Consider the following 19,262-nt stretch of genomic DNA (forward strand, 5'->3'; position numbering starts at 1 on the left):
AGTGATGCAATAGAGGATTTTTTTTGCGTGGTCCATCACTTTAGGTTTAGCAGTCGTGTTGTTGACACCTTGATACCACAGCACCATCACTTATAGTTGCACTTGCAGCACATATTGCAGGGTTGAAATTTCAGGAATTGACTTGCGACAGAGGTAGCATCCTAGAACGTGCCACATTTAAACTTACCGAGCTCCTGAGTATGACCCTTTCTTCTGCAGGCAGCAGTTGCATGGCTTTATTGCTGTGTGTTGTATGATTTCCATATACCTTTAGCCATATAGTGTATGGCATTTAGATGTTTGTAAGTTTGACAAAAAATATCTCTGAATAAGTTACATCTGCTGTGAGATCGTGTGGTGTTTGTCCCCATACGCCTGCATTCAGCTGGCTTTTTACATGTAATGAGATGCTGGTTTTACTGAAGGTTCAGGTTACTCCTGGCCACAATAATGGCAGCATTGTGTACAGGTGAATTCGTATAACGAGGTTTCAGGAAGGGTGGGCATATGCTCATTGCTCAGTGCTACAGATTTGTACTTTACTGACATGTTTGTACAAGTTTAAGACCATGCACATGTGACTACACACTCTCTTGTGACACATTGGGAACCTGGAAAGCGGATGTACATGTATGCGGACAGTGTGGCCAAACAGTGCAAGCGCAGGGATTTCACACTAAGCACAACATGTGTTTACATGCCATGGTTTCTTCAGGTGGCTGACTCTAAATGCTGACTCAGGAGCATTATGTGTTTGGAACAATAGCGGTTGGTTATTGTACGGAACGTGTGGATGCTGGTCTGTTCTAGTCTCAGCTGGAAAACTTTGAATTATTATTAAGATTAAGAATAATATTGAGACAGTCAGTGACGGTGCAATGATTAAGGTTCTGTGGGTTGTAAGGTTGAATCTCGGCAACTTCAGGGTTCTGCATCATAGTTGACCGTTAACTGCTACTGACTCAACTTCCTAACATGTTAGGTATGAGAAGAATTTCACTATGCTTTCACTGTACATGTGACTATCTGTTTTTTTTTTTTTCCTGCCTTTCCTTATCACTTTCTTTGTCTGGTCGCCATTAAACATTATGACACCAAGGGGTCAGGAACACCACGGTTATGATGTGATGGGATGTACTGGGGTCAGTAACACTATTGTTATGCTGTCATGGGGTCAGGAACTCTACTGTTATGACGTCAAGGAATTAGAATTGCAACCGTTATGATGTCCTGGGGCCAGAAACATAACTGTTATTGCATCATTCGGTCAGGAACACTACTGTTATGGCATCATAGATTTGGTAACACTACTACATGGCGTCGAGAATTGTCAGTAACACTAAAGTTTAATATCAGTGTCAGTAACACTACTATGGGGTCAGGAACACTACTGTTTGATAACAGTGTCAGTAACACTACTACATGGCGTCAGGAACACTACTACATAGGGTCAGGAACACTACTGTTTGATAACAGTGTCAGTAACACTACTACATGGTGTCAGTAACACTACTACATAGGGTCAGAAACACTACTGTTTAATAATGGTGTCAGTAACACTACTACATAGGGTCAGGAACACTACTGTTTAATAACGGTGTCAGTAACACTACCACATAGGGTCAGGAACACTACTGTTTAATAACGGTGTCAGTAACACTACACTATGGCATCAGGAACACTACTGTTTAATTACGGTGTCAGGAACACTACTACATAGGGTCAGGAACACTACTGTTTAATAACGGTGTCAGTAACACTACTACATGGGGTCAGGAACACAACTGTTTAATAACGGTGTCAGGAACACTACTACATGGGGTCAGGAACACTACTGTTTAATAACGGTGTCAGGAACACTACTACATGGTGATAGGAACACTACTGTTTAATAACGGTGTCAGTAACACTATTATGATATTGTGGGGGCAGGAACGCCTAGAATCCAAATGTAACCTATGCTCCCTGTAGGTGTTTAATTATTATTTTTTTTTAACAGTTTGATATAAAGGTATTCAGATGAATCTGTATGAATCTATTTTATTATTTTTCTAATAAAATTGTTTTAAATTCACTTATCTTTTAAGGCTGGTTATTTGTCACTTTTGGTATCGATTTAGTATTGATTCCGAGGTGTTAGTATCGATTCCACTGTTTTGCCTTTGTGGGTTTAGGAGCGCTACTGTCAGGAACAGGACCACTACTGTTATGACTGGAGACTGGTTGCTTGGAAAAGGCCATCTAGTGGCTCTCCCGAGTCTTTCAGGAGTCTCCTCTCCCTGTCCTTCAGACCTGCTGCTTGTGGCCTAACATTGTTAGCACAATAGAGTGGTGGGAAGACTAGCATGAAGAGGGGATTTTCCAAGTGCTGGAATGAATCAGCAGCGTTGCCTGAAAAAACAGAAGGAGTGTGGGGGGGGGGGGGGATGAGAGAGAGAGAGAGAGAGAGAGAGAGAGAGATCCTCCTGACTCAGTCAGCCTTGAGAGGCCTGCACTTAGTACGATCAAATCAAAGACTTTGAGTGAGTGGTTTTGTGTGTGTGCATGAGAGTTGTGTTGGCGAGAAGCTGTAAAGTTTTGAATAGTGCGTCCACATAGAGAAGCCATTTAGAAACCTTGAGAAAAGCGAAACCGCTAAAAATGATATATGTCTAATAAAAGGCCAGAGATGAAAAGGTGCCGTGTTTCAGATCTTTTTTTTTTTTTTGCATGATGATGATGATGATGATGCAATGAAATTGGCCTTGGCTCAGACCTGTGTTTGTGAGTGAGTGTCATTCTCTCAGGTACAAAGAGACGTGTGCTGCCCTTCAGAAACATGACTCACGGCAGCTCTGTGAGAAACAAGTGAGATCCGCAGCACTGTGTGTAATATACATACAGTATGTTGCTCATAAAACACCATGTCCCACCAGTGTTCTAATCCAGTCTGAGGGGCTCCTCCAGATATTCGACATTATTCTTTAAAATAATTGTAATGTCACTATTATTATTTAATAGTACAGTAGTAGTATTCAATTACAATAGTATTTATACAATAATATTCAATTACATATCAACTTCTGAGTCATAGAAACGCATGACTTTTTTTTTTCTTCTCACCTGTTGTTCATCTGGTTGTGCTAAAGGACCTACAGTATTAAAGCTGTTCATGCAACCTATCATCAGTAATGAAGTTTTATGTTTTTACTGTCATCACTTTGTTTTTTTTAAATGACTGAAGAATTTCTTGAACTCCAATGGAAGATCCAGTGGCTCATGTTTATCTCAATTCTTGAGCATGTTTAGTCATTAAAGTGTAGAGGGCAGGGCATGTGTGAGGTTCCCAGCTTTACAGATTTATTGTACACTTTACTGACATGTTTGTACAGGTTTAAGACCTTGCACAAGTGACTACATACTCTCCTAAAGGACATTGAAATCCACTGTTATAGTGTTATTGGGTCAAGAACACTACTGTTATGATGTCATGGTCAAGAACACTACTGTTATGAGGTAATGGGGTCATGAAGAATGTGATTATAAGGTAACAGTGTCAGGTAATGGCACTGCTATGATATGATAGGGTCAGGAGGAACATGGACATGATATAATGCAGTCAGGAACACCACTGTTATGATGTAATAGGGTCAGGAGGAACATGGATATGATGTCATGTGGTCAGGAACACCACTGGCATAATGTCATGTGGTCAGGAACACCACTGTTGTGAGGAATTGGTACTAGGAACACCACTGTTATGATGCTTTTAGGTCAGGAACTCCACTGTTATGATGTCAGGGTCTGGAACAACATGGATATTAAACAGTGTCGTCAGGACATTACAATGCTGTTATGATATTAAGGGATCAGGAACACTGTGCCACCAAAGGTCAGGAAAATCACTGTTATGTAATTATATTAAATTATTTTTTTTTTTATTGCTATTAGCTCACAGTCTACGATCCAGTGGCTCATGTTTATCTGAGTAAAGTAACCCCTTTAAGATGATGATCCTATTCTTTAAGTTTAATTGGTGGTTTTGCAAATACTCTAATAGCATTCTTAAAGTAATTAAAAAGTCATCAAAAGTGTTTGTTTTTGGTTTTCTGTGCCTTTGTAGACTCAGCAAAGGCGTCTCAGCAGGTTCCAATGGCTGGAGGTTTGGTGGTGGATGTACCTCCTCGATCTGGGATGATGGGATCCTCTGCACTGCCCTGCGTGCCCCCTCCGTATCAGCCAGTCAATGTTGGACATCTGGACTCCTCCTCCAGTCTGGATGACACACAGGACTACCTGCTGCTACGCCACTGTGAGAGCAAGAAACCCGAGCCTAGCAGGTAAGAAGAGGAAGGATGAATTAGAAGCTGTGAATGCACTGATGGATCTAATGGGTAGAATTTATAGCTAGATGGATGGATAGCTAAAGGTTATAAATTGTTGGCTAATATGAAAGAATGCATAAAAGATCCAGTCGGCTTTTAGTTTTCGAGGAAGTAATTAGAGGAAGCTGGCTCTTACGAGAACAAGCTTGACATTTAAACCCCTGGAAAAGACTTTGTGCTTATGGGTACGGACATTTATAGTGATTTAAAATCTGTTTGAAGGATGCCAATGATGGATGATCTTAAAATGCGGAGACACACTGTTGAAAATCCAGTCATGAATTGAACCCAAATCTATCATGTTCCAGATTCAAGTAAAGTAAAACAAACAAAAGCAAAGCTTTGCCGAAACGAGCTAGAGCTGTTACAGACCACAAACGTAAATGAAATGGAAATAAAAGAAACATTTAAATGTTTTTATTATTTTTTTTTGTGTGGATCGGGACTAAATGATCCATGGTCTGTGTCTTGGTGTTTGGGAGCCCCTGCTTTAATGTAAACAAGAACCCACAAGTAGTTTAGCTGTCTTATTGTAAAATTAACAGTGGCAGGCGGTCAGGACCAGCAAAGCCTCCTCTGACCTACATTTACAACCTAAATTCTAATATTTGTTTCATGAAATTGTATTAATTTATTTCCCAACAGTTTATTCTCCTAATTTCGTAGCGTTTCTCTTGGCTGCTTCCAGTACTTGTATGTGGATGTTAGATTTTTTTGTCCAATCAGATTCAGCCTCTATGTGCTGCCATGTCAATCTAATCTGCCCAGGGCCTTCAAAGTCAGTACTGCTGGCTCTTTGGCCATAGACAATATAAGATGTTTTTTTAACCAATCAGATTTCGTATTCGCCTCACAGGGCCAGCTAGCTGGCCCAGAATAGCATCAGCATTTTTCCGTCCTCTGATTGGTTGTTGCTGTGAAAACAGTAGGAAACTTGGAAACACCAAATCACATTTCAGATACTGAAATCTCATTTGTGTCTAAACATGACACATGTAAGCATGCTAACTAGCGGTTAGCTGGTTGTTTAACCAAGTTAGCTTATGTTTAGTAGTATTACATTGACACAAGGGTGGATCCAAATGGCATTTTCTTGTGTGCTTAGTGAGTGCAAAGGCTGAGGGATGTTACTTAACTATCCTTGGTTGATTTTAGAACTGGGATATTATAAAAGCTACTGTATAGGCTTGTGCTTCATGTTTTTTTTTTTTATACATTTATTCAGCATCACTAATCAGTTACCTAAGCTTGTGTCGTAATGTTAACATGTATACAAAAGTGTGTTGTGTCATCTAAGGATATCTGCAACTGTCGAAGATCATTCTTGACCCCTTCCACTGCTCTGTGTGTGTTTGTACGTGCAGTAGTGCTAAAGTGGCTCTATCCCAAAGCGGGCTAGTGCAGGAATACCTGCTCTTGGAGGAGTGTGAGAGCAGGACTGTTCTTCCTGACAGTCTGTGAGTGCACAGCATTGGTGTTTGTTTGTGGTGCGATGGATAACAAAGTGATCAAACAAAGTGTGATGTTTGAAGACAGACATTTTTTGTGCATGGACTGATTAACCGTTAACCAGTGACACTTTTTAACCAGTACACAATTTTACACTCAGGTCACTTGTATGGTGCAGTGCACATTTAGTAAAATTATATTAAAAATAATGTTTGAAATACCACCATCTTGCTACCTCAACAAGAATACATTTGAGAAAATGGCATAGATCAAATATATACATCCTGTTTAGTCATATCTTGGTTTACAAAGTTACAATATTTAATTCAATTCAGTTCACTTTTAACAGTGGACATTGACCCGAAGCAATTTCACAGAAATAAATAGATTACAAATATAACTTTTACATTTATAAATGAGTCTCTAAGCGTATCCCTACGGGTATCCATAATGAGCAAGTCTGTGGTGATGGTGGCAAGAAAAACTCCTAGAGATGAAAAGAGGATGAAACTTTAAGAGGAACCATACTCAAGGGAGCCCACTCATTTATTCCAGTTCCTTTATTGGTGAGGACCTTCCTGGTTCTTTAGTTTAAAACTCCACATTAACCCCATGGATCTTTAGACTGTTCATGGGGAACCATCCTTAGCTGTACTGGGTGGTCTTCAATTGAAAAGAACTACATCCAGAGATGAAGACGTCTGGATGGATCAGACAGTTTCAGAATGCAAAAGGGACAGGATCACTGGTACCTCAGGAGAGTAGCTATGAGAGATAACTAAAACAAAACAAACAAAAAGTTTGGTCTTCCAAAATCCCATCTCATATATCTGGTTGACTTGTTTCATTCTTAAACATGCACAGGCAAATGTTATAGATGTATAAATACAGTAAAGTAAAAAAAAAAAAAAAACGTTAGATGCTCAAGCAGGCACCTGTATGCATTATGAATTACTAACTTTGCCAGTACGAGCAAGTTAGGAATTCCAGACTAAAACATTACTTGATGTGTTATAACTTCAATAAGAACACTTGGTGGTGATTGTGATGAGCACTGTGTTTTTAACCTGAATGTTAATTCTAGCCCCTAGTTTGTCTTTGCAAAGCAGCTGAAGTAAACCCCCCAATCCTGTTCTCTCCTCTACAGACATGACTGCTCCAAGTCTACCTCCTCGGAGCCGGACTGCAACGACAACCTCCCATCTCACCGCACGCCCACTTCCTCAACCTCCACAACCAAGCATGCATCGGTCAACGGCTTCTTCTCTTCTCAGCATGCCCTGTTGTATGATTCGCCTCCAGCACGGGGGGCCAGTGTGTCGATGGAGGCGCAGGCTCTATACCAACTTCCCCGGAGCCGGTCTCAGGACACGGTGCTGCTACCCAAAAGTGCGTCCTTGTCAGGCGCCAACGACTCCGACACCGACGTTTACGTATTTAACACACCCGTACGAAAACCTTCGCTTGAGGCTCATCTCAGGAACATGTCCATCAGCTATGATATTCCACCCACACCTGGCAGCAACTGCACCTATCAGGTGCCCCGCACGGCTGGGGGAGCGGAGGCTTCAGCGTCAGACGTAGTGCCACCTCCTCGGCCGCCCAAACCCTCAGCGGGACCGGCGGCTGATCGCTCGCCCACAGACACTTACGTTGTACCTAGGTCAGTGTCGGAGACCGACTCAAACTACTGTGTGCCTTCAGGGCCGGGTGGAAGCAAAACTCTACGGAGCAACACCATTGGCCCTGTGGATTCCTCACGTCTGCGCAAAGGTAGTCATTCAAAATCTCTGACGACAAAGAGATCAAATTATGGCTCTATTTTACAAGAACCATTAATAAAATAGTGGGAAAAAGATTATGCAGTCTGGCTACTTTTAAGAGTTTTATTCCAGCTGAAGAATCCAACAACTCACTGTGGACATGGGATATAATTGTCAAAGCTTTGGATATATTTAGACAGATCGGTTACTTACACAACATTATCAGTGCAGGTAAACAAACAAGACTAAAAAGTAAGTGAACGTCAGTGAAGGCTGTAGAAAAAAAATTCACAGTTTCGACCATCATTTTTTTTTGCCTGTGAGTGATTTTTTTTCGACCCACCACAGAAAGGAGGATTCAAATGTCATGTTCATTCCAAAGTTCAGCATCTCTATTTTTATTGGTTTCTAATACAAATGCACACAATTTATTTGTTTATTAAATTTTTTTTTTTTTTTTTTGCAGATTATGGATCACAAGACTGTTATGATATACCAAGGTCTTTCCCTTCAGACAGAAACTGTTCTTTTGAGTTCAACGAACCCTTCAGCAACTACTTTGTAAGCATTAAATCTATGTGATTGTAATCAATTTATAAGAAAAATTGTTTATATGCAGAAGATGCTTAAGATGCTTCAAATAATTGTATGGTTCATGATTGACACACATGATTGTGATTTTTTACCTGGATAAAGCAATAGAAAATCGTCACTTATTTTTCCTTTTCCTTCTACAGAAAAGCAAAGGTATGCTGCCTGTAGGCAACACTTCCACTGAGGAGATGGATGAAAACTATGTTCCTATGAGTGCAAATTCTCCGTCACATCAGCTTTCAGGTAGCCTTTCTGAGCTTATCCAGGAGCCCAACTATGTTCCTATGACCCCAGGCACTGTGGAACTTTCTTCCTTGGGGAAGCAGGTGCCTCCTCCAGCCCACATGGGTTTCAGATCAAGTCCTAAAACACCTCCACGAAGACCGATGCTAATCACCGACTGCCAACCACCACCTGTTGACCGAAACCTCAAACCGGATCGCAAAGGTAAAGAAAATGTGTACACCCATACTGTATGAGGGGCCTGGCTTTAGATGTGCGTGTGTGTCTATGCTGTAAAATTGGCTAATTTCTTAATTTCTTGCATCCATTCATCTTCACTGCTCTTGGAAATCTCATGCTCAGTGTATTTCTTTTTTTTTTTTTTAAACAAATATTCTAACGTGCTGGCCCATGTTTATAAACATGTCTTTTTGTTGTAGATCGTCAGTAATTATTTACTAATGCTACTTGGTGCTACATTTTCAGTCCCTAAACGTAGCACTAGCTCATATCTCCAGTATCTCTCCAGTTTAACCCAGGACACCTGCACTAGAGAAAGAAAGCTTTCAGCCAGTGCAGCGTTCCCATTCTGCTCGTGTTGCAGTGGCTCTTGCCTTTGTTAGCTCTTAGCATCCGACCTGACTAATGAAAGAGTGCTATTGTGCTGTGTCTCAGATCTCTGGGTATGAGGCAGCCTGACCGTGCTGTTAGCCTGGAGCGGTCACCTCTGTCCCCATTGTCTCTTTCTCAAAGGCGTCTTTGATGCCTATGCTTGGAACAGCCTGTTATCAATCAATAGTATGTATTTTATTTAAAAAAATAGCTGCAGAAAATAATCCACTAGTCCTGTTCTGGTACATATTTTACAGAGACGCTGATTAATTCTAATTTCTCTTGGTGTAATCATGGGCCAAGCACAGTGACACTCACATTACAGTCTCTCTCTCTCTCTCTCTCTCTCTCTCTCTCTCTCTCTCTCTCTCTCTCTCTCTCTCTCTCTCTCTCTTGTCTGCTTTGCCACATTGCTTACTGATTCAGTGAAGATTGGATCTGATGTTTTTGGTGCATACACAGTGTTTGTTAACTTGGATGAGGTGTGCTCGAAGAGACGAGCCATTTTCATCGGATAATCACAGACTTCTCCTTCTTTCTGTGTGTCCTGTTGCTGTTCATCTTTAAACTTTCACTAGTTAAAATCTGGGTGTTTCATTTTCTCTTCTTATATCAGGCATACACTGTCAAAATGTGTACACTGTATGTGTATGTGGTCATACTCCTTTTGGTTCCAAATTGATCGAAGTAGAAGTGAAAAACTTTACAATATAAAAAAGTCTGTCCATGACAGGACACATTGTAAAGGTGGTCTATTATCTACCATGGCCATTAACCAGCTGTTCACTAATGTCTAATTTAGATTCTGCCCATGCCCAAGTGAGTTTCATCTACATTCTCCAATTTGTTTATATCTCCCAAAACTGTTATCTTTACAAAAACATTATTCTATTATTATTTTATTCAGCAATTTTTTAATCACTTCACTTTTAGGTTGCTTTAGTTATATACTATAATTTCATTATGCTTGTGTAAATAAAATTGTTAGTTGATAAACAATAATCAGGTAAGTTGAAAGTTTCATTCAGCATTTTTCGTAGATAATTCATAACATGTTTTGACTAGCATCCTCTTCAGTGATCTTCAAAACCCTGCCCAAGTGCTAAATAGGTACCTTATTTAGAGTACCGTAGCATTTTTGTTAATCGCAAAAGGAAATAAATACTTTATTAATCCCAAATGGAAATTGTATTTGTCACATTTCCCACAGTGTCAGGAAGCCCGGGTCAGAGTGCAGGGTCAGCCATGGTACCATTAAGCACACAGGGTGAATTGGCTTAGCTCAAGGGACCAATAGTGACAAATTGTTGGGGTTGGGCTTGAATCTTTGATCTTATGACAAGTAACTCATAGTCTTAACCACCACTATCTCTCACCAAAGCCTGTGTTTTTTAGTCATAGCTACTTTTCAACATGTTTGCATAGTGTCCGTTGTATAAGTTGTTTTGCTTCAGATGTCCTGATATTTTTAATCATCCCACAAATCAGAATAATGGAAAATATACCTTTTACACCAGAATTTTAGTTATTGCAAAAACATTTATGCCCAAGCAAATTTGCTCAGATTGCAGGTGTATACAATCATCGAAGAAATTTATTTGTAGACTTATCAGGCAGTTGATTGTGCAGTCCCCAAATACTATTTCAAACGCAGCCGTTTAATGTACAGTGTATGCCCGGCAATCTTTTACTTCTACATCTACCTTTTTATTCTTCTGTTTCTCATCTGTCTCTGTGAAATGTTCCTCCTACTGTCTTGTATTAGATGTCCAGTGTGTAGCTAAAGTTCTTTGTCTTTCTTCGGGTGTGTGTGTATAGTTCTTTACAGGTTCTGTAGTCCTGTGGTAGATTTGTGTCTCTTTTCCTCCTGCTCTTGCCGTGTCGATTGCCGTAGCTTTCACTGTTGCTATTCTGTACTGTGTATCGGGGCATGACCACGAGTGGGCGTCTAACATTCTTAAATGCTGCTGTGCGTCCGAGCCCACGACGTTGTACTCGCAGAGTGTTTGTAACTCTGTGCATGCTGTGTTATGCCCCTAGCTTCAGGGGGATGCCCTGCCTGTTGCATGCTTCAAGTGCATGATGAGTTGTTGCCATGGCAGCAGTGTGATACATATCTGTGCAGCGTAAGTGCAAGAAAGTGTAGAAGAGTGGAGGAAGACGAGGAGGTGGCCATGCTTTTGCTACACTGCATGGGGGCGAGGTTTAAAAATAAAAGTACAGATACAGTTCCATATTGCAAGAGAGGCATGTAACAAAAACAAGTTTTCTTTTACCAATCAGGTCAGAGTCCTAAAATAATCAGAGCTAATCGGCCTGTCGGTCTTGAGCGAACCGACTCTCAAACCATAGGCGATTTCTCAAGACGTCGTAAGGGTAGGTACCCGCACAGACGCCACTGTGTTTACATTCCCTTGTTTTTTTGGGTTTTTTTTCTTGTCTGTCTGTCCTCTGACCCTTTCTCAACACTTTATCTAGCCAAGGGTTTTAGCATCAGAAGAGGCAATGTAATGTTGAGTTTATAGATTATACATGTTGAATATATGTTTTTTCTTTTCCAAGTGCCATATAAACATACTCATAGACAAGTTAAAAAGCAGTGGAAGTGAAAAATAATACTAATAATTACAATAACACTCACAAATACTAATACATCAACTAGAATCTATATTATCTTGCCTAAGTATTCACCCTTTGGAGCTTTTTCACCTTTCACCTTACAATCTGGAATTTAAAGTTTAGTTTGGGGGACAGATCAATATAGTAAATAGTGTAGTAATACTAATAAGTTGCAATTGTATTAACCCTCATTACTGACCTGGAGCAACAAGCTGGCGTTAGAAGTCACACAATGAGCTTATGCTCTTTTAGTGTCATGTGATCTCTGAACAAGTAGACTTGTTCCTGACAGGCTCCACATCTTGTAAGAGAACATAAATTGACAAAACTACATCTTAAAGACCATGAGAAATGTTATGAAATAAGACCAGTGCACAGATAACAAGCTGCATAAAATCAACTCAACTACCATTTTGAATTCCAGACACGATCAGATCATGTACACTCTATTGCTTAAAGTATTGGGCCACCTGACCGTTCCTGCTACATGTGGATCTTTTCCAAACTGTTACCACAAAGCTGGAGGCACTCAATTGTACAGGACGTGTTTAGTTGCACTATAATAAAATGCAGCATTCATTTGAACTTGGAAACCCAAACCTGTTCCGGAATGGAAATGCCCCTTTGCACAAAGTGAGCTCCTTGAAAATCTGGTTTACATGCTTTGGAGCGGAAGATCTACTGAACACCTTTGGGATGAATGTAAACACTGACTGCACCCCAGGCCTTCTTACCTACATCAGTACCTGCCTTTCGTAACACCCTTGTGGCTGATGAACATCTGTGGAACATCTTCCCAGAAGAGTGGAGGGAATTATAAGAGCAAATTAGGACTAAATGTGAAATGCAATGCTCAAAAATCACATACCGTACTTATGACCAGGTGACCCAATACTTTTGGCCATATAGTGTATATATGTATACAAAACACTGTATTGACACTTCAGACTCGGTTTCCTGCTAAATGTAGAACAACCCCAAAACGTCATCACTGAAAACATATTTTCACTGAAGAAATATTTACACCTTAAACTGAAGGACTCCATATAACTACTGAACTCTCAAGCATCTGCTTGTTCCTGCCATGGAAATAGCCATCAATGCTGGCATGGCATGTAAAACCAATAAAAACAAACAAAAAAACGTGTGAGATTTAAGACAATTCAATTGCAACTTTACTGAAGCATGTGCTTGAGTAAAGAAAAGGTCAATCAAAAAAGTTCACAGGGGTGAATACACGTGCAAGCTGCTGTATGCTGTATCATTATGTAATCACCGACTTCACAAATTACATACACGATAACCCTAGGATCATCCGTAATAAAGGTGTCTCGGAGCGTGTTTGTGAGGTTGTTGATGTTAACATGACTGTGTGTTAAAGTGAGTGTCAAGTTCCCAGTGAGCTCAGCTAACACCTTTTGAAATGGCGATAAGTATTTCTATCTGTATCTTTGCATGTTGGCAGCAGATGGTGTAGCTTTTAGACGATGCTCTTTAGCCATGGGAAAAGTGGGCTCCATTACGTTTGCCAGATTGTGTTATTCTCAGCTTAGTGGTACTGGTTGTAAATGCTGTGAAATTGTTTGGGGATATGATGTGTTCTGCTGCTGAGTTTTTCTTTTTTGTTTTTCTTTTTTAAGAATTCACTTTTCAGTTGGATGATATTGTTTAATGATTTGAAAGTGATATGTAGTCTTTCTGCATTTTTTTAGTTATCAAGATTTTGTACTGGTTTAACTGGTCATAACTTTTAATCCTAAAACTGCATTTAAATGGTTGTTAAGCTGATGATGAATATAAATCATTCCTTTTGCGTTTATTGTACAAAGTCCGTCTGGTTCAAGCTTGTTCTCCAGCCAACAGCTCCCTCTACAGGAGACTATGAGTCACATCACACTGTTGAGTAGGACATCTGACATCTGCCACACTTAACTCACTCTTGACTAGAGTTCAGTTTTAAATCTGTTTAGATTGGTTAAAATATTTAAAAATGGAGTTTGATGGAAATGAACCCGTTTCACGCTAGTGTGCACCATGAGTGTAATTAATCATAAAGAGCACATTCTCAGTTTGTTGTCTCAGTTTTGTGCATCGAGTTCAAGCAGAAATTTAAACACACTTTCACTTTACAGCATGATGATTGTTGCGTTTTTGACTGCCTGCAAAATCAACTAACTACAATATTTTTGGATGATTAATTGAAACAGCAAGCCGAAGATAAATTGCATCCAGTAGGGATGGGCCATTTGACAAAATTATATCGATTTAATGTTTGAAAAAAACACAATAAGCATTCTGCAATACCTTGTTAATTTTTCTAAAATCATTTGATTTAGTTTATTGTATATGGTAGCTATTTACAGTAATACTATATCACAATAATGCCTATTGCACTTTATAATACATACACACATATATATATATACAGTGGGTACGGAAAGTATTCAGACCCCCTTAAATTTTTCACTTTTTGTTATATTGCAGCCATTTGCTAAAATCATTTAAGTTCATTTCTTTTCCTCATGAATGTACACATAGCACCCCATACTGACAGAAAAACACAGAATTGTTGACCTTTTTGCAGATTTATTAAAAAAGAAAAACTGAAATATCACATGGTCCTAAGTATTCAGACCCTTTGCTGTGACACTCAAATATTTAACTCAGGTGCTCTCCATTTCTTCTGATCATCCTTGAGATGGTTCTACACCTTCATTTGAGTCCAGAAATTTTTGATTATACTGATTGGACTTGATTGGGAAAGCCACACACCTGTTTATATAAGACCTTCCAGATCAAAATGCATGTCAGAGCAAATGAGAATCATTAAGGTCAAAGGAACTGCCTGAAGAGCTCAGAGACAGAATTGTGGCAAGGCACAGATCTGGCCAAGGTTCCAAAAATTTTTTTGCGGCACTTAAGGTTCCTAAGAGCACAGTGGCCTCCATAATCCTCAAATGGAAGATGTTTGGGACGACCAGAACCATTCCTAGAGCTGGCCGTCCGGCCAAACTGAGCTATCGGGGGAGAAGAGCCTTGGTGAGAGAGGTAAAGAAGAACCCAAAGATCACTGTGGCTGAGCTCCAGAGATGCAGTCGGGAGATGGGAGAAAGTTGTAGAAAGTCAACCATCACTGCAGCCCTTCACCAGTGGGGCTTTATAGCAGAGTGGCCCGACGGAAGCCTCTCCTCAGTGCAGGACACATGAAAACCCGCATGGAGTTCTCCAAGATGGTGAGAAATAAGATTCTCTGGTCTGATGAGACCAAGATAGAACTTTTTGGCCTTAATTCTAAGCGGTATGTGTGGAGAAAACCAGGCACTGCTCATCACCTGTCCAGTATAGTCTCAACAATGAAGCATGGTGGTGGCAGCATCATGCTGTGGGGGTGTTTTTCAGCTGCAGGGACAGGACGACTGGTTGCAATCAAGGGAAAGATGAATGCGGCCAAGCACAGGGATATCCTGGACGAAAACCTTCTCCAGAGTGCTTTGGACCTCAGACTGGGCTGAAGGTTTACCTTCCAACAAGACAATGACCCTAAGCACACAGCTAAAATAACGATGGAGTGGCTTCACAACAACTCCGTGACTGTTCTTGAATGGCCCAGCCAGAGCCCTGACTTAAACCCAATTGAGCATCTCTGGAGAGACCTAAAAATAGCTGTCCACCAACGTTTACCGTCCAACTTGACAGAACTGGAGAGGATCTGCAAGGAGGAATGGCAGAGGATCCCTGAATCCAGGTGTGAAAAACTTGTTGCAGCCTTCCCAAAAAGACTCATGGCTGTATTAGATCAAAAGGGGGCTTCTACTAAATACTGAGCAAAGGGTCTGAATACTTAGGACCATGTGATATTTCAGTTTTTCTTTTTTAATAAATCTGCAACAGTGTCAACAATTCTGTGTTTTTCTGTCAATATAGGGTGCTGTGTGTACATTCATTAGGAAAAGAAATGAACTTAAATGATTTTAGCAAATGGCTGCAAAATAAAAAAGAGTGAAAAATTTAAGGGGGTCTGAATACTTTCCGTACCCACTGTATATATATATATATATATATATATATATATATATATATATATATATATATATATATATATATATATATATATATATACACATACACACACACACACACACACACACACACACACATCTATTGCAGTGCTGTTCTATTCTATTAAAAATTCTATTACGTACTAGAGGTCGACCGAGAGTGGATTTAACGCTAGCTAGATTGGAATTTACATGCCGATAACCAATTAATCAATCGATAAATGAATACTGGATAAAAAACACAGTACTAGCTCATGAAACTGTGCTAAATGAAAGGAATTTTAATATATTTATTAATAAATGTAATTATATAATTATTAAATAATGAATATAATATAGGGCTCTCCGTGCAGTCTTTGTAAAAACACACTGCACGTAGTGACTGTGATTCACCTCTAGAGGCCGCTAATACTGACAGTGGGAACAGAAGCTGGATTGGTATGGATTTTTGCTTGTAGTCGATAGTTTCAGCAATCAGCTATCAGTGATGATCAATCTGCAAAACTGATGAATCGGTCGACCTCTATTAAATACTGTGAATACTGTTATGATATAAGAATAAACATGGTTTAAAATAATTCATCAATTATTAAAAACTATTTTAATAATCCAATATAAATTGATTATATAGATTGATTTAAACTTATTTATATAATAAGATTTATTGTAACCCATATATAAGTATTGTTTGCCTAGTACAATTTTTGAGTGTAACATGAATTTGCTGCCTGTGTTTTAGCCAAGCCTGCCCCTTTGGACATCAAACCACTCCCTGAGTGTGAGGAGTTTATTACACCAGTGCGCTCGCCCATCACCAAGTCCTTCACGCGGGAGTAAGTACACTGCTATGGGTGGAAAGTCTCAGCATCAGCCGGTTACCTGTGAGCCGAGTCGGCTGCTGGTGAACCCCGAACAGCAGGGTCCTGCATGGCACAATAACTAACACTCATCACTTAGTATAGTAACGTTGTCCAAACTCATGATAGAACCTAATCACTTTGTGGATCGTTTCACACTCATTTCCCCGCACTCACAAGTGAGTAATTGTGGAAAATCGTGCTTCTTATTCTGTCTCTCTGCCTGCTTTTATTTAAAAACTGCTGAGCGAAAAGTTGGGACATGGTCACCCAAACAGATTAATGTATCCTGAATGTTTTTAATGTGGGAATGTGAATGAATTGTGTGTGTGTGTGTGTGTGTGTGCGTGCGAGAGTGTGTTTGTCACTTCACCTGTTTGTGTGCACCAAAATGAAAGCAGCAGTGTAAAGGTTGTTGTGGTCCTCAGCCCCTCCAGGTTCCACACGGTTCCCAGACCACCTTCGGTGCATAGCACTGCCTCCAGCACCGACTCCGAGGAGGGTGATGAGAATTATGTCCCCATGCAGTATCCTAATATGCCTGGAGATGAACCAGTATGTAACCACAGCACCACAAAAACAACTTTCACCTCAAAACTTTTCTTTCTCGAGAATTTTACATGCATACACAATCAATTTAACGATTATTCACTGGTGCTGTATGACAGTGAGAGTTCAGAAAATGCCCCCCCCCTCCGCTTCCTCCCACCTCCTCGACCATTAAAAGATAATAATCAAATTACTGCTTATTAGAATCACTTCCTATTGATCAGGATATTCTGCACTCAGGTAGTCAGTGACCGGGGAAAGAAGGACTCCTCTTATTGTTCTATCTTCTTATCATCCCTTCATTCCTTCAGTTCTCTTTGTACTGTACAATTCCCATTCTCACCCTTCTGCTCCACCAGAGGCTTTGAGTTCTCATAACCTTTCCTGTTGCATGTTTTTGCTAATTTGTTTGCTTAGACCTGTTTTTGCTTAGTTAAGTGTGTTTGTCTTTTTTCCTTCGTTTATGCAGCTAATTTGTTTAAATCTTTTTGACAGCTTGTCATTTTGCATCTTTTTAATTTTTTCTCAACATTCTGTTGTTTTATATGGCCTGTCATCATGTTCCCCTTTTCTTCCAGTTTCCCCTCAAGTTTTTTTTTGTCATTCTCTCCCCCCAATTCCCTACCATCCTTTTGCTGCTCCTGTCTTCTCTTCCCTCTTCCTCCACTCTGTAGAGAGGAGTCCTTCTACTGCACGGTGCCCATCACCCCGGTTAAGAGGGAGGTGGTGGGTCTAGAGCACCTTGAGGAGGTGAGCAAGGTGGATAGAGATTATAAATTCGGACCGGTTTGTTTTAATTTCTTTGCCACACTTGTGAATGTTAGCACACAACCTTAAAATGAAGAGGTAATGCTTGTTTTAAGTTTATTTTATAGATGAAGCCTCACCTACATGTTCACTGTCTTCTAGTTCTTAGTCCATATTCATCATAGACCCATTAATAGATGCTTTAATAGATTCATTAGAGAATTCCTTTAAAGAAATCTTTTCTTTTACTGTACTTTTACTTTTTTTTTATTTACTTTTATAAAGAACAATGTTGAAATTGATATTTTCCAGTACTGAGAAAAAGAACCAAATCAAAACTCACTTATTTTTAGTCCCAGGCAGGCTGTTTGTTTTTAATACGCAAATACACCACCTCATTCCAGCGCTGAAAATATCAGAGTTTCTTTTAATTCATCTCCGTTTCTATAGAAACAGCTCAACCATAAGGAGTGTATAATTCAAGGCCAATAATAAAAGCATAAATAGCTGCGATGGACTTTCATTTCATTCTGGGTGTATTCCTGTTTTATATTTACTGGAAACAACAGTGACCATGAACCAGATCAAATGAATTGAATGAAAGTTGAAAAAAAAATGCTTAGTTGTTGATTTGCGGTTGTGAAGTTTTCTGCGATTGGGTTTATTTAACATTTATATACGAAGCTTCTACCGTCATTTGCAACATTAATGCAATTTGATGCCATAAAAGATGCCCTTTTTCAGCCAGATTGACTTACAATGATCTCAACTGAAGCATCTGAGCACCAGTGCAGACCTTCTGAGCTATAACATTAGAACATAGTCTGTGGAGACTTTTCTTCACAAATAAATGTTTTGCTATCAGACATCTCTTAAATAAAATTTAAGCTAAAATTATCTTATTCTTTACTTCTTTACTTTTACTTCTTCTTTTTACTCAGTACATGGAAAAAAATTACTTTGTATTGTTGCATATACATTTAAACTGGAGAATTCCACCTACTTTAGTTGCAGTTTCTGGAAAGCAATTTCACTGATTGTGTTAAATGCTGTTGAGAATTGACTAACTGACACCTTTTGGGACATTTCAGAAGTTAGGACCACCAATGAACACCAAGGTTGAGTATCTGGACTTGGATCTGGACCCTGGCAAATCCACTCGAAAGGTGCGGGCATAAATTCAGTACAATTCACTTTTATTTGTGCAGAACAATGGATACATAGCAGTTTTACAGAAACAAATAAATTTTATATATATATATATATATATATATATATATAAACACACACACACACACACACACACACACACACACACACACACACACACACACACACACACTCTTCCCGGCCACTTTATTAGGTACACCTTACTAGTACCGGGTTGGACCCCCTTTTTCCTTCAGAACTGCCTTAATCCTTCGTGGC

At 39.6% G+C, this 19,262-nt stretch overlaps 1 protein-coding gene across 32 annotated transcripts in view; it reads left to right on the top strand.

The window, feature by feature from the left end:
• The window catches only part of gab1 (GRB2-associated binding protein 1), a 68,126-nt gene that overhangs the window by 46,784 nt on the left and 2,080 nt on the right, over positions 1–19,262 (top strand). For 10 of the 32 annotated variants that reach the window (XM_083538708.1, XM_083538710.1, XM_083538698.1 and 7 more), the window contains 8 exons: positions 4,103–4,319; positions 6,961–7,586; positions 8,043–8,137; positions 8,314–8,617; positions 11,288–11,380; positions 16,421–16,514; positions 16,967–17,093; positions 18,926–19,000. In XM_083538708.1, the coding sequence (XP_083394834.1) occupies positions 4,103–4,319; positions 6,961–7,586; positions 8,043–8,137; positions 8,314–8,617; positions 11,288–11,380; positions 16,421–16,514; positions 16,967–17,093; positions 18,926–19,000 (1,631 nt within the window). Of the gene's footprint in view, positions 1–4,102; positions 4,320–5,728; positions 5,822–6,960; positions 7,587–8,042; positions 8,138–8,313; positions 8,618–11,287; positions 11,381–16,420; positions 16,515–16,966; positions 17,094–17,761; positions 17,838–18,925; positions 19,001–19,262 lie in introns of all 32 variants that reach the window. The other 22 variants (XM_083538684.1, XM_083538685.1, XM_083538706.1 and 19 more) reach the window with 7 other exon arrangements.

The sequence above is a fragment of the Silurus aristotelis genome (assembly GCF_946808225.1).
Source record: "Silurus aristotelis genome assembly, chromosome: 4".
NCBI lineage: Eukaryota > Metazoa > Chordata > Actinopteri > Siluriformes > Siluridae > Silurus > Silurus aristotelis.